General features: G+C 40.8%; 1 protein-coding gene across 2 annotated transcripts in view; it reads left to right on the top strand.

Moving 5' to 3' along the window:
• The first annotated feature begins 299 nt into the window (after positions 1 to 299).
• LOC106610314 (hydroperoxide isomerase ALOXE3) overlaps positions 300 to 17,742 on the top strand; it is a 31,903-nt gene continuing 14,460 nt past the window's right edge. Inside the window, exons 1-13 of one of the 2 annotated variants that reach the window (XM_045722875.1) lie at positions 306 to 361; positions 788 to 813; positions 911 to 960; positions 1,101 to 1,260; positions 9,237 to 9,447; positions 9,674 to 9,755; positions 11,679 to 11,801; positions 12,535 to 12,638; positions 12,758 to 12,927; positions 13,113 to 13,256; positions 13,621 to 13,824; positions 14,083 to 14,169; positions 17,120 to 17,289. In XM_045722875.1, coding sequence (XP_045578831.1) covers positions 938 to 960; positions 1,101 to 1,260; positions 9,237 to 9,447; positions 9,674 to 9,755; positions 11,679 to 11,801; positions 12,535 to 12,638; positions 12,758 to 12,927; positions 13,113 to 13,256; positions 13,621 to 13,824; positions 14,083 to 14,169; positions 17,120 to 17,289 — 1,478 coding nt within the window. In that variant the 5' untranslated portion in view covers positions 306 to 361; positions 788 to 813; positions 911 to 937. Of the gene's footprint in view, positions 362 to 787; positions 961 to 1,100; positions 1,261 to 9,236; positions 9,448 to 9,673; positions 9,756 to 11,678; positions 11,802 to 12,534; positions 12,639 to 12,757; positions 12,928 to 13,112; positions 13,257 to 13,620; positions 13,825 to 14,082; positions 14,170 to 17,119; positions 17,290 to 17,742 lie in introns of both variants that reach the window. The other variant, XM_045722876.1, reaches the window with a different exon arrangement.

The following is a 17,742-nucleotide window of genomic DNA, read 5'->3' on the forward strand; positions in this document are numbered from 1 at the left end:
AAGCATGTGACAAACAAAATGTGATTTGATTTTAAAGGCCTTAAACGTCTTACCCTGATAAGACCTTAACCGGGATATGAGCTATTATCCGGACTACTGTGCGCATGTGAACATGGTCAATTTTAGAATAATACAACATTGAATGTGTGTAAACTGTAACGAACACAATGAGGGCATCTGCTAAAAGACTAAACTATGACGAATCAGAAGTTAATGATTTTTGTTTCCTCATTTCTTCTCTGTTAATGAATGATTGAACAAACAAGACATATATAAACCATATAAAAGAGCCATGATGTCTGAGGTGCTGAGTACAGTGGAACTCTGATTTCTCACTGCTAATTTACTGCATCATATCGGGGTAAGAAAGCTGAAATCTTATATGTTCTATATATTTATAAAGTTCTTTATTATTTGTCATGTACTAGATTGATCCCATGTTCCTTTCTCATTTGACTTTGCTGTTGAATGTTTAATATAACATGCAATAAGTGTTGAATAATTTTCATACTTGCAGTTACTATTTGTGGCTCTGAGTCTAATCCATGTAGCTTCATAGATATATATTTTTTTTACTCTAAGGCTGCGTTTACACAGGCAGCCCAATTCTGATATTTTTATCACTAAATGGTCTTTTGATTAATCAGATCAGCTTTTTTGCTTATAATTGGTTGAATGATCAGAATTTGGCTGCCTGTGTAAATGCAGCCAATGACCCTCAAATTCAAATCTGGACCTCGAAGCCAGTTCCACTGCTTTTTATTTTTCATTCTTCCCCTCTAATCAGGAACTGATTTAGACCTGTGACACCAGGTGGGTGCAATCCATCATCAGATATAACAGAAAACCAATAGCAGTCTGGCCCTTGTAGTGTAAGATTTGAATAACCCTGCTGTAATTGTGGTCCTAGGCAGACGGGTTGCTTTCCACATTAACAATGTTCCAGTGCTGTTGTTGTAGGTAAGGTAACAATCCCTTCGGATCATCCTGTGGTCTCATTCTGACACAATAGCTAACAAAAAGATTGGTCATCAGTATAAATGAAATATTGAATGTATCATATATTTATCATATTTCTGTCTTCTGAACTTGCTTTGTAGAGACAATAGTGTTATTTACAAAGCAGAGGTGTTCACTGGAGAAATGCTGTACGCCGGCACAATGAACAGTATCTATATACAACTCCGTGGCACAATGGATTCAAGCCATCGCATCTGCCTCCCAAAAAGTAGATTCATTGGGGGCCACCCCCGAGGGGCTGTGAGTAACCCATTGCCACAACTTTACTTCCTTTGACCATCTGTCCATTTGGGTGACAAAATCTAAATCCATTCACATCATTTTCATTCTTATGACTAGCATATACTAAGCTAACATGTGGAATTGTTTAAGGACCCCTTAAGGTATCCCCAAAAATATTTGATGAAACATTGAGTTTGGCCTTAATGCTCTTAGCCCATAGAAAACTTCATACATGGATGAACAGATTATCTAAAGGAAGATTGTTCTGAAGTGTCTGTCCTATATCTGAGAGATATAAGAAAGATCAGGAAACTATTTATATATATGGTTTTTACATGTATTTAACCCTCTTATTTTAGGCACTAAACTATCTTCCTATAGACTTCCATTCATTTTTTGTAACTGGTTCCCCGCTACCTTTAAACTAGTCTTGTGAAGCTTGCAGGCTTCCTAGAGCAAAACACGTTTGTGATAGTCTCATCTTTCCATAGAGGGGTCATAATTTTTTGCAGGCCAAACCCTTCGGACGCTCCAGACGTTTTCGTGGAAGACTGATTTTTGGGATGTCTCATGGTCTGACAAACACAGCTCTAGCTCTGCCATCTTTCACCCTAGATGCTGAAGGGCGACATCGGCGGATGCGATGGATTTAGATGCAGCCCATGCAAAAAATGATCTCTAGCTTAAACTGATGGAGTTTGATGGGGATTTTTGTTTATGCTAATTCGATTTCCGCAGGGGCGCAGACATAGACATGAGGGGGGTTTAAACTGGTTGGAACAAGGGGAGAGAGTACATCCCAAAAACTGTCAGCCAAGTTCTCCAAAAAGTTGTATTATGTGCCAGCAGAGATTCTGGGTTCGAGCCCAGGCTCTGCCGCAGCTGGCTGCGACCGGGAGGCTCATGGGGCGACGCACAATTGGCCCAGCGTCGTCCGGGTTAGGAAGGGTTTGGCCGGCAGGGATATCCTTGTCTCATCGCGCACTAGCGTCTCCTGTGGCGGGTCGGGCGCAGTGCACGCTGACCAGGTCACTAGGTGTACGGTGTTTCCTCCGACACATTGGTGCGGCTGGCTTCCGGGTTGGATATGCGCTGTGTCAAGAAGCAGTGCGGCTTGGTTGGGTTGTGTTTCGGAGGACGCATGGCTCTCGACCTTCGCCTCTCCAGAGTCCGTACGGGAGTTGCAGCGATGAGACAAGACAGTAACTACTACCAATTGGATACCACGGAATTGGGGAGAAAAAGGGCAAAAAATATATAATAATGAAAAAATAAAAAAGTTGTATTATACCCAAGTTTTGAGCCCCAATTAAATAAATTATAGCTTTTTTTGAAAGGGGGGGTTCCTGTTTTGCATGTTATTTTGGCATTAATACGTGTCACATATTAGTTAGCAAAAACAATGCAAAATAAAATAAAAAATTATTGAGGTAATAAAGCCTCCATAGAAAAATGTTCTATTTTTTTTGCTTTCTTGAGTAAGCTCAGTGCTTTCTGTAGTGTTGGGGCAGCCAGCAGAAAATACAGAGCATAGGGGTTGGTAATATTCTCTAGTTGCGCCGTGAGTGGCTCAGTGTTCTGTCATTCATGGGGACACTACGCCACTGTCAAAGCTAAGGGAAGAGCTCGAAAATTCAAGCCTATTGGGTGCTGCCATAGAGTTACATTAAAAGTGCCTATCCAAGAAGGCTCAAGATCATTGGCCACAGATAAAATTACGTCAAATCACGTTATCTACAGTAGCTTTAATTGGACTGACCATGTCAACATCATACTTTCAAAATCTTAGCAAGCAGTTATGAATCAAGTCGACAATCTACTGGCATTACACATCAAGTTGGAAATCACAAATTCAACAGTGTGGTTTGGAAGGAATCAGTGGCTAACTGCAAGCATTACAAAGCAGTTGCTAGCCTGCTATTAGGTGGAGTTGGTGTGTGGTCCCAAATCTCGGTTTTTGTTTTTGATTTCCAAGCTTAAAATGGTAAACATTCAACATTGGCGATGCTGTCAACGCATCCTGATTTCTGCCGTGCTCAAAACAACTTTCAACTCAGAACTGGGAAATCTGACTTCATTGAGTTCAAGACAATTGGGAACTCAGGTAAAAAACTAGTTCCGACTGGGAAAATACATTTTTGAATGGTCATCCAAGTCGGGGACTCGGGTCTCTTTCTAGAGCTACGACCTGAAGACTTTGACAACGTTTGATGACAAAATTTGCCCATGAAGGACCGCCACACCACCTTCCTGTTCAAGTGAACACAGCACAAGGTGAGTCCAAACATTTATTGTATGCTGCTGCATACATAATGTAATATGCCAGAGAGAGAGATGTATACTGTAGCTAAGAAAGTAATACTAAGTGTATGTTGTGTAGTAAGCTGTTAGAGGCCCATGTGCCTCACCCTAATAATTTGGTATCTTTAGCCTTCTTAATTTCGCCTACTGTTCTGACTTGGTGGTGCACATTAGCCGCTAATCTGTTTCAGAGAAATGTATTCATCAAATATTGTAAAAGCTTTCATTGTCTGCTTATATGCACCTTTTATTTATCTTACTGTTCTGACTTGGTGTACAGGTAGAACACTGTAAGAATGGCCCATGTTCTGAATTCTGTCGCTGTACATTTCAAAAGTGCTGAACAAAAAGTTATTGACTACGTCCATCCTAGCTCACTCATTAATGTCTTAATCGAAATTATCTGATTGCATCTTATTTGCTTGTCGTCCCCTTATGCCATAGTTTGTACATCTCAATTGTCAGGCAGAAACCACATTAGTTTAAGCAAGCCAGCCAGCCAGCCATATCAGCTATGTTTTTTTAAAGGCAGCAAATGAGCCTGAATGAACTGTTTCGCTGCCAGACAAGGCTCCGTTGATAGCCAGGTGTAGCAGTGGCAAGGTGTTGGGACTCTGCTGCTGGGACATCTTTATGTAGGCCCTAACGATTTGTGGGCACTGTTTGTCACCGTTTTAGTGCAATGAATGTATTGTTTAGTGTTGTGTTGTGCAGTGGCTTTGCTCGCATGCATCCCCCAAATTGTCTTTGGGTTTGCCCCACCGATTACCACAATCCATCTGTGTGTGGAAGTATATATGGAGTAGGGTTGTCCCCCAAAACTGTTGGTAGACCGAAAGTCATCTGTTCCAATCAATTGGTTAGAATTTTAAAATGTGTATTTTTCCATATACAGTGTCATCGGAAAGTATTCAGACCAGTTAGATTTTTCCATATTTTGTTAGATTACAGCCTTATTCTAAAATTGATTAAATATTTTTTTTAAATCACAGCAATCTGCACACAATACCCCATAATGTCAAAGTGAAAACAGGTTTAGAAATATTTACAAATGTATAAAAAAATGTAAAACACATTCCTTATTTACATAACTATTCAGACCCTTTTCTATGATACTCGAAATTGAGCTCAAGTGCATCCTGTCTCCATTGATCATCCTTGAGATGTTTCTACAACTTGATTGGAGTCCACCTTTTGGTAAATTAAATTGATTGGACATGATTTGGAAAGGCACACACCTGTCTATGTAAGGTCCCACAGTTGACTGTGCCTGTCAGTGCTAAAACCAAGCCATGAGGTCGAAGGAATTGTCCGAAGAGCTCCGAGACAGGAATGTGTTGAGGCACAGATCTGGGAAAGGGTACCAAAACATTTCTGCAGCATTGAAGGTTCCCAAGAACACAGTGGCCTCCATCATTCATAAATCACATTATTTTTGTTGTTACATGCGCCGAATACAACAGGTTTCTGCTGATCACTGCTTCTCACCAAGAGCTGTCTGACCACATAGTTTAACTGCTAACCAGCTGGACCCCAGGATTACCACAGCTACATCCGATCCAACCCACAAGATCTCCTCCGAGTCCACTATACCCTCTGTTCCTGAACCACTATTTGTGAGTCCTGAATTTTTGGGATGTGCACTGCACAAGCCAGATGCCACGAACAGGACTCCTTTACGAAACACACAGTTCCGAGCCCCACCTTATCCCATCAGTCCTCCATGATGGAATCACCATGCCTCCAACTTCAGGGGAAACCCGCTCCTCCAGCACCTGCAGTCAACCACGTACCGCCACCAAGAGCACCTGCTCTTCAGCGCCCTATGGACAACCTCGCCGCTACACCAAGAGCACTCGTTCTCCAGCTCATTTACCCGACCGTCGGACAGAAGATGTTTGTTCCCACACTCACAACTCTGGGCCTCCCATCCTATTCTAACCCTCTCTCGCCGGCTTTGTATTCATGTTAGCTGATAATATTGCTGTACAATATGATCTTGTTGACATCTGATGCACATTCAAATATCATAAAAAAATCAACACCGCAAAGCTCTTCCTGTCCTCTGCCATGCCCTGATTTTATTACTGCGGATGATATCTGGAAATGTGCATTACTGAGACATGGTGAAGAAAGACTGTTCTGAACACTCATAACCTTTCTGGATATAACCTTTTTCTGCAAGACAGATCTTCCAGTGGTGGTGGAGTGGCAATCTTTACCAAAGAACACTTTCAGTGCTCGGTTGTCTCACAATTGGTTTTGCTGGTTTTCAGCGTTAAGCTTTTAAATCGCTCTTTGTTGATTGTTGCTGGTTGTTATTGTCCACCATCAGCACCGGCCTGTAACCTACTTGGCCTAAGCTCTCTCCTGGGCCCTTACAGTAAGTATGAAATTGTCCTGATAGGTGACCTAAACTGGGACATGATTAAACCACCGGACCAAGTCTTAAAACAATGGGACTACCTAAATCTCTCTCAGATCATTACCAACCTCCAAACACCCAGAAAAGGCTCCTCTCCTTGATGCTATCCTCACAAATAATCCTGATAGGTATTGTAGTGGAAGTTCTACTCAGGGACACTCGAAGTCAATAATAAATGAATAATCCTTCATTACCAGCGCACTGGAGAGGTTCCAACCAACTCAATACACCAAGTACAATGATCGATTAGGAGCTCTCTCTTCTGGGGCAGTCCCGTTATCCCTTATATTCTGGTTACAGACATGTTACATAGTTCATAGAGTTGGTTCCGGCATGTGTCTGGCACAGTCTCCTATCTTAACTGAAAGAACATATTCTGGGCATTCTGCCAGATGGTCCTAAGGAGGGGGTCATGTCGCCCCCCCCTCATATCTTTACCAAGCACAGGCAGGAACCAAGGATTATTTATGACACTAAGACAAGATGAACATTTTCAAGGCTGTCTCTTCACATTATAAAAATGTCCATCACAGTATCATACTGGTGTTTTCTGTAATAACCTTAGTGATCACTGTTTCACGGCTGCTCAGTTAAATGACTTGTCCGGATTTGTCATAGACGCTTGGAAGGCAGCCACAGTGTGTCCTTTATTTAAAGTGGGAGCTCATGCTGATCCTAACTGTTAGAAAAAGTTTTGGATACACTTGTAGTATTCTCTCTGGTATGCAATCTGGTTTCCGCTCAGGTTATGGATGTGTCACTGATTACTATCTCTGAGGGTTTAGAGCTTGAGGTAGTCACCTCGTACAAGAACTTGGGAGTATGGTTAGACAGTACACTGTCCTTCTCTCAGCACATATCCAAGCTGCAGGCTAAAGTTTAAATCTAGACTCGGTTTCCTCTATCGTAATCGCTTCTTTCACCCCAGCTGCCAAACTAACCCTGATTCAGATGACCATCCTACCCATGCTAGATTACGGAGACATCATTTATAGATTGGTAGGTAAGGGTGTTCAAGCCGCTAGATGTTCTTTACCATTTGGCCATTCAGATTTGCCACCAATGCACCTTATAGGACAAATCACTGCACTCTACACTCCTCTGTAAACTGGTCATCTCTGTATACCTGGCACAAGACACACTGGTTGATGGTTATTTATAAAAGCCTCTTAGGCCTCACTCCCCTCTATCTGAGATACCTACTGCAACCCTCAACCTCCACATACAGCACCTGTTCTGCCAGTCACATTCTGTTAAAGGTCCCCAATGCACACACAGTACATCCCTGGGTCCCTCCTCTTTCTCAGTTGGCTGCAGCTAGCGACTGGAAGGAGCTGCAAAAAACACTCAAACTGAACAGTTTTATCTCCATCTCTACATTCAAAGACTCAATTATGGGCACTCTTACTGACACTTGTGGCTGCTTCACATGATGTATTGTTATCTCTACCTTTTAATCCTTCGTGCTGTTGTCTGTGCCAAACAATATTTGTACCTTGTTTGTGCTGCTACCATGTTGTGCTGCTGCCAATGTGTGTTCCTACCATGTTGTGCTGATGTTGTGTTGCTACTGTACCATGTTGTGTTGTCATGTTGTGTTGTCTTTCTTTATGTAGTGTTGTGGTGTCTCTTTTGTCGTGATGGGTGTTGTTTCTTTTAATCCCTGTCCCCACATGAAGCCTTTAGCCTCTTGGTAGGCAGTCATTTTAAATAAGTTGTTCTTAATTCACTTAGTTAAAGAAAGGTAAAAAATATATATCCTATAGACAACCGCGCACCTACACCAAGAGGACTCGCTCTCCACTGTCCTATGGTCAACCATGCCCCTCCTCAAGAACAACCGCTCTTCATTGTCCTACGAACAAGAACACCTCTACCTACCTCAAGCATCACACTCCCCCTTCACCTAGCTACATCAACTACCCATTCCCTTACAATACAATCTTTAAAACTATGTTGAAGGTGTGGTCTGTACCTAGTGAACAAAGTATTAAACCCCCTGTACTGTTCCAAATGCCAAATTGAAGCTACATTATGGTGATTGAACAAATCTTCCAGACGAGCTTCAATGCCATAGAACACTCCTTCCGTGGCCTCCTAACTGCTCTTAAATGCTAGTAAAACTAAAGGCATGCTCTTCAACCGATCTCTACCCGCCCGCCCGACTAGCATCACTGCTCTGGACAGTTCTGACTTAGAATATGTGGACAACTATAAATAGTTAGGTGTCTGGCTAGACTGTAAACTCTCCTTCCAGACTCATATTAAGCATCTCCAATCCAAAATGAAATCTAGAATCGGCTTCCTATTTCGGAACAAAGCCTCCTTCACTCATGCTGCCAAACATACCCTTGTAAAACTGACTATCCTACCGATCCTTGAGTTCGGCGACGTCATTTACAAAATAGCCTCCAACACTCTACTCAGCAAACTAGATGCAGTCTATCACAGTGCCAATCCGTTTTTGTCACTAAAGCCCTATATACTACCCACCACTGCAACCTGTACGCCCTCATTGGCTGGTCCTCGCTACATATTCGTCGCCAAACCCACTGGCTCCAGGTCATCTATAAGTCTTTGCTAAGTAAAGCTCCGCCTTATCTCAGCTCACTGGTCACCATAGCAACACCCACCCGTAGCACACGCTCCAGCAGGTATATTCCACTGGTCATCCCCAAAGCCAACACCTCATTTGCTGCCTTTCCTCCCAGTTCTTTGCTGGAAAGAATTGCAAAAATTACTGAAGTTGGAGACTTATATCTCCCTCACTAACTTTAAGCATCAGCTGTCAGAGCAGCTTACCGATCGCTGCAGCTGTACACAGCCCATCTATAAATAGCCCATCCAACCAACTACCTACCTCATCCCAATATTTGTTATTGTTTTTCTGCTCTTTTGCACACAAGCATTTCTACTTGCACATCCTCATCTGCACATCTATCACTCCAGTGTTAATTGCTAAATTGTAATTACTTTGCCACTATGGCCTATTTATTGCCTTACCTCCTTACTTCATTTGCACACACTGCATACAGATTTTTCTATTGTGTTGTTTTTGTCGCACTGCTTTGCTTTATCTTGGCCAGGTCGCAGTTGTAAATGAGAACTTGTTCTCAACTGGCCTACCTGGTTAAATAAAGGTGAAATAAAAAAGAAATAAAAAAATTAAAAGATTGAAAAACAACAAAACAAACAGGCTCAACTTAGGCAATGTTGAGAGAAAGTTATTTGCTGGGATCATTCTAACATGTCATCTATCTCTCTGTAGGTGATTGAGCTTGATGTGCCCTGTCCCTCCTCCCTGGGCCATCTGGAGTTTGTGGTGCTGGAATCAGAGCCATACCTCCCATTCTGCTTCCTCAACAATGACTGGTTCTGCTCTAAAGTAGTGGTGACCACACCAGAGGGAGACACGGCCAACTTCCCCTGTTACCACTGGATCTCAGGCTATGAGCGTCTGGTGTTCAGGGAGGCCACTGGTCAGTATGTTGGTATATAGATCATTGTCTAGGTTAAGTTCTGAGTATACCAGCTGTGCCTATTATACATCAGCTAGCTGAATGTAATTTGTAGTTTATTTTGAAATGTGTGTCAAAGGGGCCATTTTTATGGAATAATGGTGGATATACTTTATATGGCTTATGATGCTGATCAATCCCCCCAAAACATGAAAATAATCACACTTTATGGCATTTTGTTGATAAGGTAAACTGATATTCAATGAGACCTGGCCAGAGGCCATAGAAGAGAGAAAGAAGGAGCTGCAGAGTCGGCAAAAGGTGTACCGGTGAGAGGCTGGTTCTGAGATCTTGAAACTCAATTCCTAAGATGCAGAAACAATTCAAAACAACATCAAAATACTTTTGAATCAGCACTTTTAGAGAGCAATGAACTAAAGTGGTACAAACATGAAAGTAACAAAATGTGCACCTACTGTCTTTTAAAACACACTCACTGTTGGGACCAAAATTATTATAGTAAACTAAAACAAAAATGTATCATGAAAAAACTATTTCCTAAACTGAAATAAAATGATTAAGAAATCAGTTTGAAAAACTATACTGAAACTATTATCTCTAAAACAGCCTCTATTAGCCTCTAAAACAAACTAAAACAAAAAACATCAAATTATGTTCAGTTGCAGTTTGTTTTTCTACTAAACTTTGGGCAAAAATATAAATAGGTTTTAAAAGTTCTGAATTGGATGGGTAAATGCTGCCAGGAAAATGGCGACGTTTCAAATAGGCCTAACTAGTTCACCACTATTACTAGGTATTAGTAGATAACACATGTGCAATGACTTAATTTGATGTTCTTTTCCCTCTTTCTGTCAGGTAAAGGTACTTTATTCTTCTTACAGTAGTCAATTAAATAATGTTGACATACTGCTTTACTCATCTCATGTATATACTGTATTCTCTTCTACTGTATTTTAGTCAATGCAACTCCGACATTGCTCGTCCTAACATTTATATATTTCTTAATTCCATTCTTTTACTTTTAGATGTGTGTATTGTTGTGAGTTGTTAGATACTACTGTACTGTTGGAGATAGCAACACAAGCATTTCGCTACACCCGCGATAACATCTGCTAAATATGTCTATGTGACCAATAAAATTTGATTTGACTACTAAGGTTAAAAAAAGCATTGGGTTGCTGTTAACATGGAAAAGTCACATTGAGATTGACTTTAGAATTTAAATCTAACCTTGACTATGACCTGACCCATCACCTTATTTTAAACTGCCCCCCAGTGGCAAGAAGTGAAATCCCCCAAAAACACTCAAACTGTAGTCCAACAACACATACATGTCTTCTAGCCTCCCACGCATAGGCTACTTTCTGTCCCTTACACAAAAACTAAAACCAAAATAATATCAAAATGAAATAGAAATGTTTTTATCAAATGAAAACAGAATCTAAACTAGAAAATCATGTCTGAAAATGAATTGAAACTAAACAGGTTATTATTATTTCTTTGTTTAAATATCCAAAATAAAAACAAAGAACTATAATAGCCTTGTTTGGGACTGAATCCTATGTACGTACAGTTTTATCCAAGCAATATCCAAGCTCTCTTGCAACTCTTTTATGTGGAGTGACCCCTCTCGCTATTGAGACTGGTCGATACACAAACACTCCCTTAAACATCTATGGACTTTTTACAGTGGTTCCATTGAAACAGATGCTCATGTCTTGCTTCACTGTGGGTTATACAACAACATTAGACAGGATGTGTTTCTTCAGCTGTCCAGTCAAAAATATTATTTTAACAGTCTAGATGAAAATGGTAAATTACGACGTCTTCAAGTAACAATTATGTAAATGCAACTTATCCTCCAATGGAGACTTCTTTATAAGTGCCTAATTGTCCATTTATGTACAGATGTTTGTTTATGCATACATGTGTACAGATGTAATGTATTATAGATCACACCTCTACTGTACCATGTTTGACTATGATTGTTTTTAGTGTCTCAACTCAATTTGAGTGGTCCACAATGTATAAAAAAAACGGTAGTGTATAGTTGTAGCATTTGTGGAATGACACATAATTTTTTCTAAACAATAAACTCTAAACTCCAAAGAAACAAATAACTCTTAAACACAGATATATTTATGTGAAGTCACCTAAGCTGCCATTTTGTATGTAATGGTGAACGACAGGCTGTGTATCCCGTCTTGATTTACCATGTCTATTCCCTTCAGTTGGAGTATATATGCCGAGGGTGTACCTGAAATAATGAAAGTTGACAGCGCTTCTGATCTCCCTGCTGAGGTCCGCTTCTCTTTCACCAAGGACTTTGAGTTCAACTTCACAGCAGTCGAAGCGTAAGTTGGAGCACTGGTTTTCAAAATTGTTTGCTTACTGTAAAACAGTCACATTTTGCTCTTTCCAGAATACCCCTGAAGTATACCCCCTTGTGTGCATTTTACCTGTAGGCCTATGCTCTTGTGAGTCTTCGCAAGTACCACCTGAGTATAGGCCAAGTATCCCCAGGGGAACATGGAACCCAGGTTGAGAACCATAAGACGCAGCACCGGGAAATTCATGAGATATTTAATCATCTCTATTGGCATATCCCCAACACACCTTTAAAAATACTTAATTTACAGTGAGATGAGATGTGATTGTCCTACACCAGTTCAGGTAATTGTGATATTATGAAATGTTGAGAATGTGGCCATCAGGGTTGTGGTGGAACGTGGATTATAGGAATGATGCCAGTAATAACACCCTCAGGCAAGGTTTTCCTAAATTAATTTGTTTTTAGCCACTCAAATTATGCCTGAAATCATATCAAATAACAAGCCAATTAACCATGTAGCAGACATTATAAGCAAATAGCTGAACTTTTCACCAATTCAAATGCCGATTGACACATAATATTAAAGATATGTGGCCTGTGAATGAATTGATCACCCTAGGGGGAGGATGTAGATGATGAAGAGTAGTGGACCTAGCACAGAGCCCTGGGGACATCCTGGCATTGTTAGCACCATTCTCTAATCAACTGCACCATCTTTCTCATGTTGAAGTAAAGTTCCTCCTCTATCCCGGAAGATTGGTGTCACTGAAACTAGAAACCCATTCCACCAACAAGAAACAATGGAAGAGCCTAGATGAACTCAGTCACATTTTCAATAAACACAAGACTGACGTCTATGGTAAGTTGGTCTCAGTCTTTAAAAAGGCAGCATTCAAATAGCTCACTGATCATTAGCATCTCATTATTATTTTGCACAAAGTTTCATTTTATACATGATCATTTTTGTTTTTTTTCTAGAATATGTCGAAAAGAACTGGAAGGAGGACGAGTTTTTCGGGTACCAGCTTCTGAACGGCCTCAACCCCATGATGATCCATCGCTGCTCCAAGCTTCCAGAGAACTTCCCCGTCACAGAACACATGGTGAAGGCTTCCCTTTTTGGAAAAAATCTTGAAGCAGAAATTCAGGTTTGTTAAAAGGGAGTAATGTATGTCATTCATCATTCTGTTATTGCTCCAGTGGTTTCTTCCTCAGGAAATTGTGTGTAGTACAGCACAATATGCTATACATTGTGTCAGTACACTTCCTTTGGCATGGTGGTGTTGTTGGCAACATCTGCCTCCCTAACTCATTAATGTCCTAACCTAAACAGAAAGGCAACATCTTCCTGGTTGACTACAAGCGTCTACATGGAGTGACAGCAAACGTGATCCACGGGAAACAGCACTTCTTGGCTGCCCCACTCTGCTTGCTCTATGTGACCCCAGAAGAGAAGCTCATTCCCATCGCAATCCAGGTACATCTCACATAAGAATGAGATCTTTACTTTCGAAACCCAAATTAAATAATCTTAACAGAATGTTTGCCACTGGGAGTTCTCTTGAACCAAAAGGAGTCCCATAAATGGACATAAATATTGCCCAGAAATTAACTCATTGTACCAGAAAGCAAAAAGCATGAGCAAAAGCATATACTGTTAGGCTAAAATTAAGGATTTGGGGGTTTCATGATTGATGTCATGTCCTATGTCTGCATGAACCATACAGGCAAAACTCGTTTTAAGCAAACAACTATTAAACTTCCGTATGTCTTTAAATTGTAACAATATACACATTCTCAATTAATGAAGCAAGCCATGATTGTTCTGCTTCCTTTCACAGCTGAAGCAGGATCCTGGAGAAGACAACCCCATCTTCCTTCCTACTGACTCTGAGTATGACTGGCTCCTGGCCAAGATCTTTGTGAGGAACGCCGACTTCGCCGAACACGAGCTGAACTTTCACCTGCTGAGGACTCACTTGCTGGCTGAGGTGTTTGCCGTGTCGACACTGCGCAACCTACCAATGGTGCATCCTCTCTACAAGGTACATACTTACTGCTGTGCATGCAGACACTGAGTTTGTTTTCAACTGTTATAACACTACAGTTGTGCGAGTTCTCATTTTCCTATTAACTCAATACTTTTAACATGATTAAGAGAACCTGAAGTATTTGGAAATAAATGTATTCATTGTATGTATTTTTTGTAATTGAAAGAAGCAGTAGGTTGTTTGTAGTACAGTACAATACATAGCATTTTTAAGTGTGAATTTCATGTACGATCGTTCCATCTTTCTCCATAGCTCCTGATCTCTCACTTCCGCTATACTCTGCAGATCAACACTCTGGCTAGACAGACCCTCGTATCAGAGAATGGGGTGATCACAGAGGTACCGCCTATTCCATTCTTATGTTCTATAATTCAAATCAAAATCAAATCAAATGTATTTGTCACATACACATGGTTAGCAGGTGTTAATGCAAGTGTAGCGAAATGCTTGTGCTTCTAGTTCCAACCATGCAGTAATATCTAACAAGTAATATAACCTAACAATTTCACAACAACTACCTTATACACACACAAGTGTAAAGGAATGAATACGAATATGTACATAAACATATATAAATGAGTACTGGCCGAGCGGCATAGGCAAGATGCAGTAGATGGTATAGAGTACAGTATATACATATGAGATGAATAATGTAGGGTATGAAAACATTATATGAAGTGGCATTGTTTAAAGTGGCTAGTGATACATTACATCAAGATGGCAAGATGCAGTAGATGGTATAGAGTACAGTATATACATATGAGATAAGTAATGTGGGGTATGAAAACATTATATAAAGTGGCATTGTTTAAAGTGGCTAGTGATCCATTTAATTACATCAAGATGGCAAGATGCAGTAGATGGTATAGCATACAGTATATACATATGAGATGAGTAATGTAGGGTAAGTAAACATTATATAATATAAAGTGGCTAGTGATAAATTGATTACATACATTTTTCCATTATTAAAGTGGCTGGAGTTGAGTCAGTATGTTGGCAGCAGCCACTCAATGTTAGTGATGGCTGTTTAACAGTCTGATGGCCTTGAGATAGAAGCTGTTTTTCAGTCTCTCGGTCCCTGCTTTGATGCACCTCTACTGACCTCGCCTTCTGGATGATAGCGGGGTGAACAGGCAGTGGCTCGGGTGGTTGCTGTCCTTGATGATCTTTTTGGCCTTCCTGTGACATCGGGTGGTGTAGGTGTCCTGGAGGGCAGGTAGTTTGCACCTGGTGATGCGTTGTGCAGACCTCACTACCCTCTGGAGAGCCTTACGGTTATGGGCGGAGCAGCTGCCGTACCAGGTGGTGATACAGCCCGACAGGATGCTCTCGATTGTGCATCTGTAAAAGTTTGAGTGTTTTTGGTGAGGTTATTTTCCTGACACCACAATCCGGGGGCCCTCACCTCCTCCCTGTAGGCCGTCTCGTCGTTGTTGGTAATCAAGCCTACCACTGTAGTGTCGTCTGCAAACTTGATGATTTAGTTGGAGGCGTGCATGGCCATGCAGTCGTGGATGAACAGGGAGTACAGGAGAGGGCTGAGAACGTTAATACTTGTGGAATATCACAATGCTAGTGGAAACTGATTCAAAAGCATAAGAGAGCTCTGTGTTAAAAAAAGAAGCACCATGCTTTCCGCATGCTTATGAATGCACCGCTGATACAATCCATTCCCACTAGCATTGTTACATTCTCCAGAAATGATTATTCTGGACGTTCTTAAATTACCAGCTAACTTATTTAAAAACTGTTCGGATTAAACACCATGAAGTACATCTAAAATAAGGCCTTCTAAACACTATACGATTATACAATCGTAACTTTTGTTACGTTCCCCAGTAAAAATGTCACTCAAACAGAAGGGGGAACTAACAGTCACTGACCAACAACCAAAACAAAACAGGTGGGGTTTTAGGAGGGGTATTGAAAGACACTCATGGGGGTGTCCACTGGGAGTTGACTAGCAACAACAACTGGAACCTACCTGGAGCTCCGACAAAATTTGCCCAAGAAGAGGCAAACAAAAGAAAAACCCACATCAAACTTACAGACAGGAAGCAAACCAAAAAGGTGGAGCAAAACGAAATCAGACAAAGGAATGTTTTTCTAGAACTCAAATAGGGAGCGCCACACCTAAAGGTGTTGACCCTCCACATATATCAAGACATCTGGAGCACTGGGCCACCCACTCTTAAATAGCACCTGGGCCAGCACCGGTGAAACACCATCCCACTAACAAGATGGCAACCAGCACAGGTGTAACACATACTGTCTAATGAGGTGACACCAATCAGTGCGCCCTACATGCTAACGAGCTATACTGTATGTGCTAAAGTCCAACCTCAAAACATAAATGGAAAAATCAAAGCCTGTAACACATTTGACACTGAGCTGGTTATCGTTTTGAGATGTACACCAAGCGACACATTCCGCGGTAGAGTAAATTGATCATCAGGCTGAACTGTCAGGCATTGTTGTGATACATCTCCGCGAACCTCTCAGCCGTAAAACTTGAATTAATAAACGGGAGGGTTGTTTAGCAACAAAACCGATGCAAGTGCAATTTGAGGGCAAAACAACTGTCAACGCCGAAGGATTATTGACAACTTTAACTATAATTTGTCTCCAAATGTTTATTGAAAACATAAATACATTTGCACAATAAGCACTTGTCTCTCAAATATATCGTTACAGTTGTTGGTTAGCTAGATAGAGAATTGTAGCCATATTAGCATAGCCATATTAGCATAGACGTGATAAGTTAAAACACCTCAAAACAAGACATGGTATCAAGGACAAAATAAAACTAGCTGAAACAAGCCACCTGCGATTCCCCACATGGTAGCTTCTTGTCATTGTTGCTAGCTATCTGACCGTTCAGACTCATAACACACAGCCATCTGCCCCATCGATGCGTGAGCATAATTTTTGTGATATCAGGCAACCCTGGTGTCTGTCATTAACAAGTTCTGTCATCGATAACCCTGTTTGATATTTAAAACACTGATTGCCATTAGAACCCAACTGCATGTCCTATTATATGACACAAGGGGAGAAGTGATAGGTTTTTCTCACTGGTTACATAAACCATGTTTCCATCCAACCATTTTATGTGGCTGAATTACCCAACAGGCTTGATGGAAACAGCACATTTTTCAATAAATAAATAAAAATACTGTCGAAAAAAAATTAATACTTTAGACAAGGGTGGATATTTTTTTTCTCTGTGAAATAGATTATGCCATGATTAAAAAAAGGTGATCTATCCCTTTAACCCATCTTGAAGAATGCAAGCGTAGGAGGTCCAGGGATGATGGAGTTCCTGAAGAAAGCGGTGGCCTCATTGACCTACAGCTCCCTCTGTATGCCGGAGGACATCATTGCACGCGGTCTGGAGTCAATCCCCAACTTCTTCTACAGGGAAGATGGACTCAAGCTGTGGGACATCGTTCACAGGTAGTTTGTGTACAGGTCTCTTGAGTTTTGTGGTGAAAAAAATCCAAAATCTGTCAATTTGACAGCACAATTAGATGTGTGCATTATAAGGAGGCTAGTTCATGCAGCTACATTTTTGCTCAGTTTACTAAACTCTAGTTAACTCCTTCCTCCAAAGTAAATCATGCTGCCAGATTATAATGAGGCTTATGGTCTTTTTTGCTAAGATTTGTGCTCTTTTGCACTATGACAATGTAGCCCATAATATCAGTGCTGGGTCATTCCATGAAATGAGTGCCTTTTGTGTACCTTTGATATTTTTTAAGCCTGTTATATTAAAGCTATATTAAATAGACCTCATGGAAAATTCCATACATTTTTTTATATGAATAAAGTGTTGCTAAAGTGAAAAAATGCAGCATTTTAACATGTCCCTCTGTGCATCCTCTGTGACTTCTAGGAAGATTTTAACCC

Source organism: Salmo salar, chromosome ssa08 (assembly GCF_905237065.1).
Source record: "Salmo salar chromosome ssa08, Ssal_v3.1, whole genome shotgun sequence".
Taxonomy (NCBI): domain Eukaryota; kingdom Metazoa; phylum Chordata; class Actinopteri; order Salmoniformes; family Salmonidae; genus Salmo; species Salmo salar.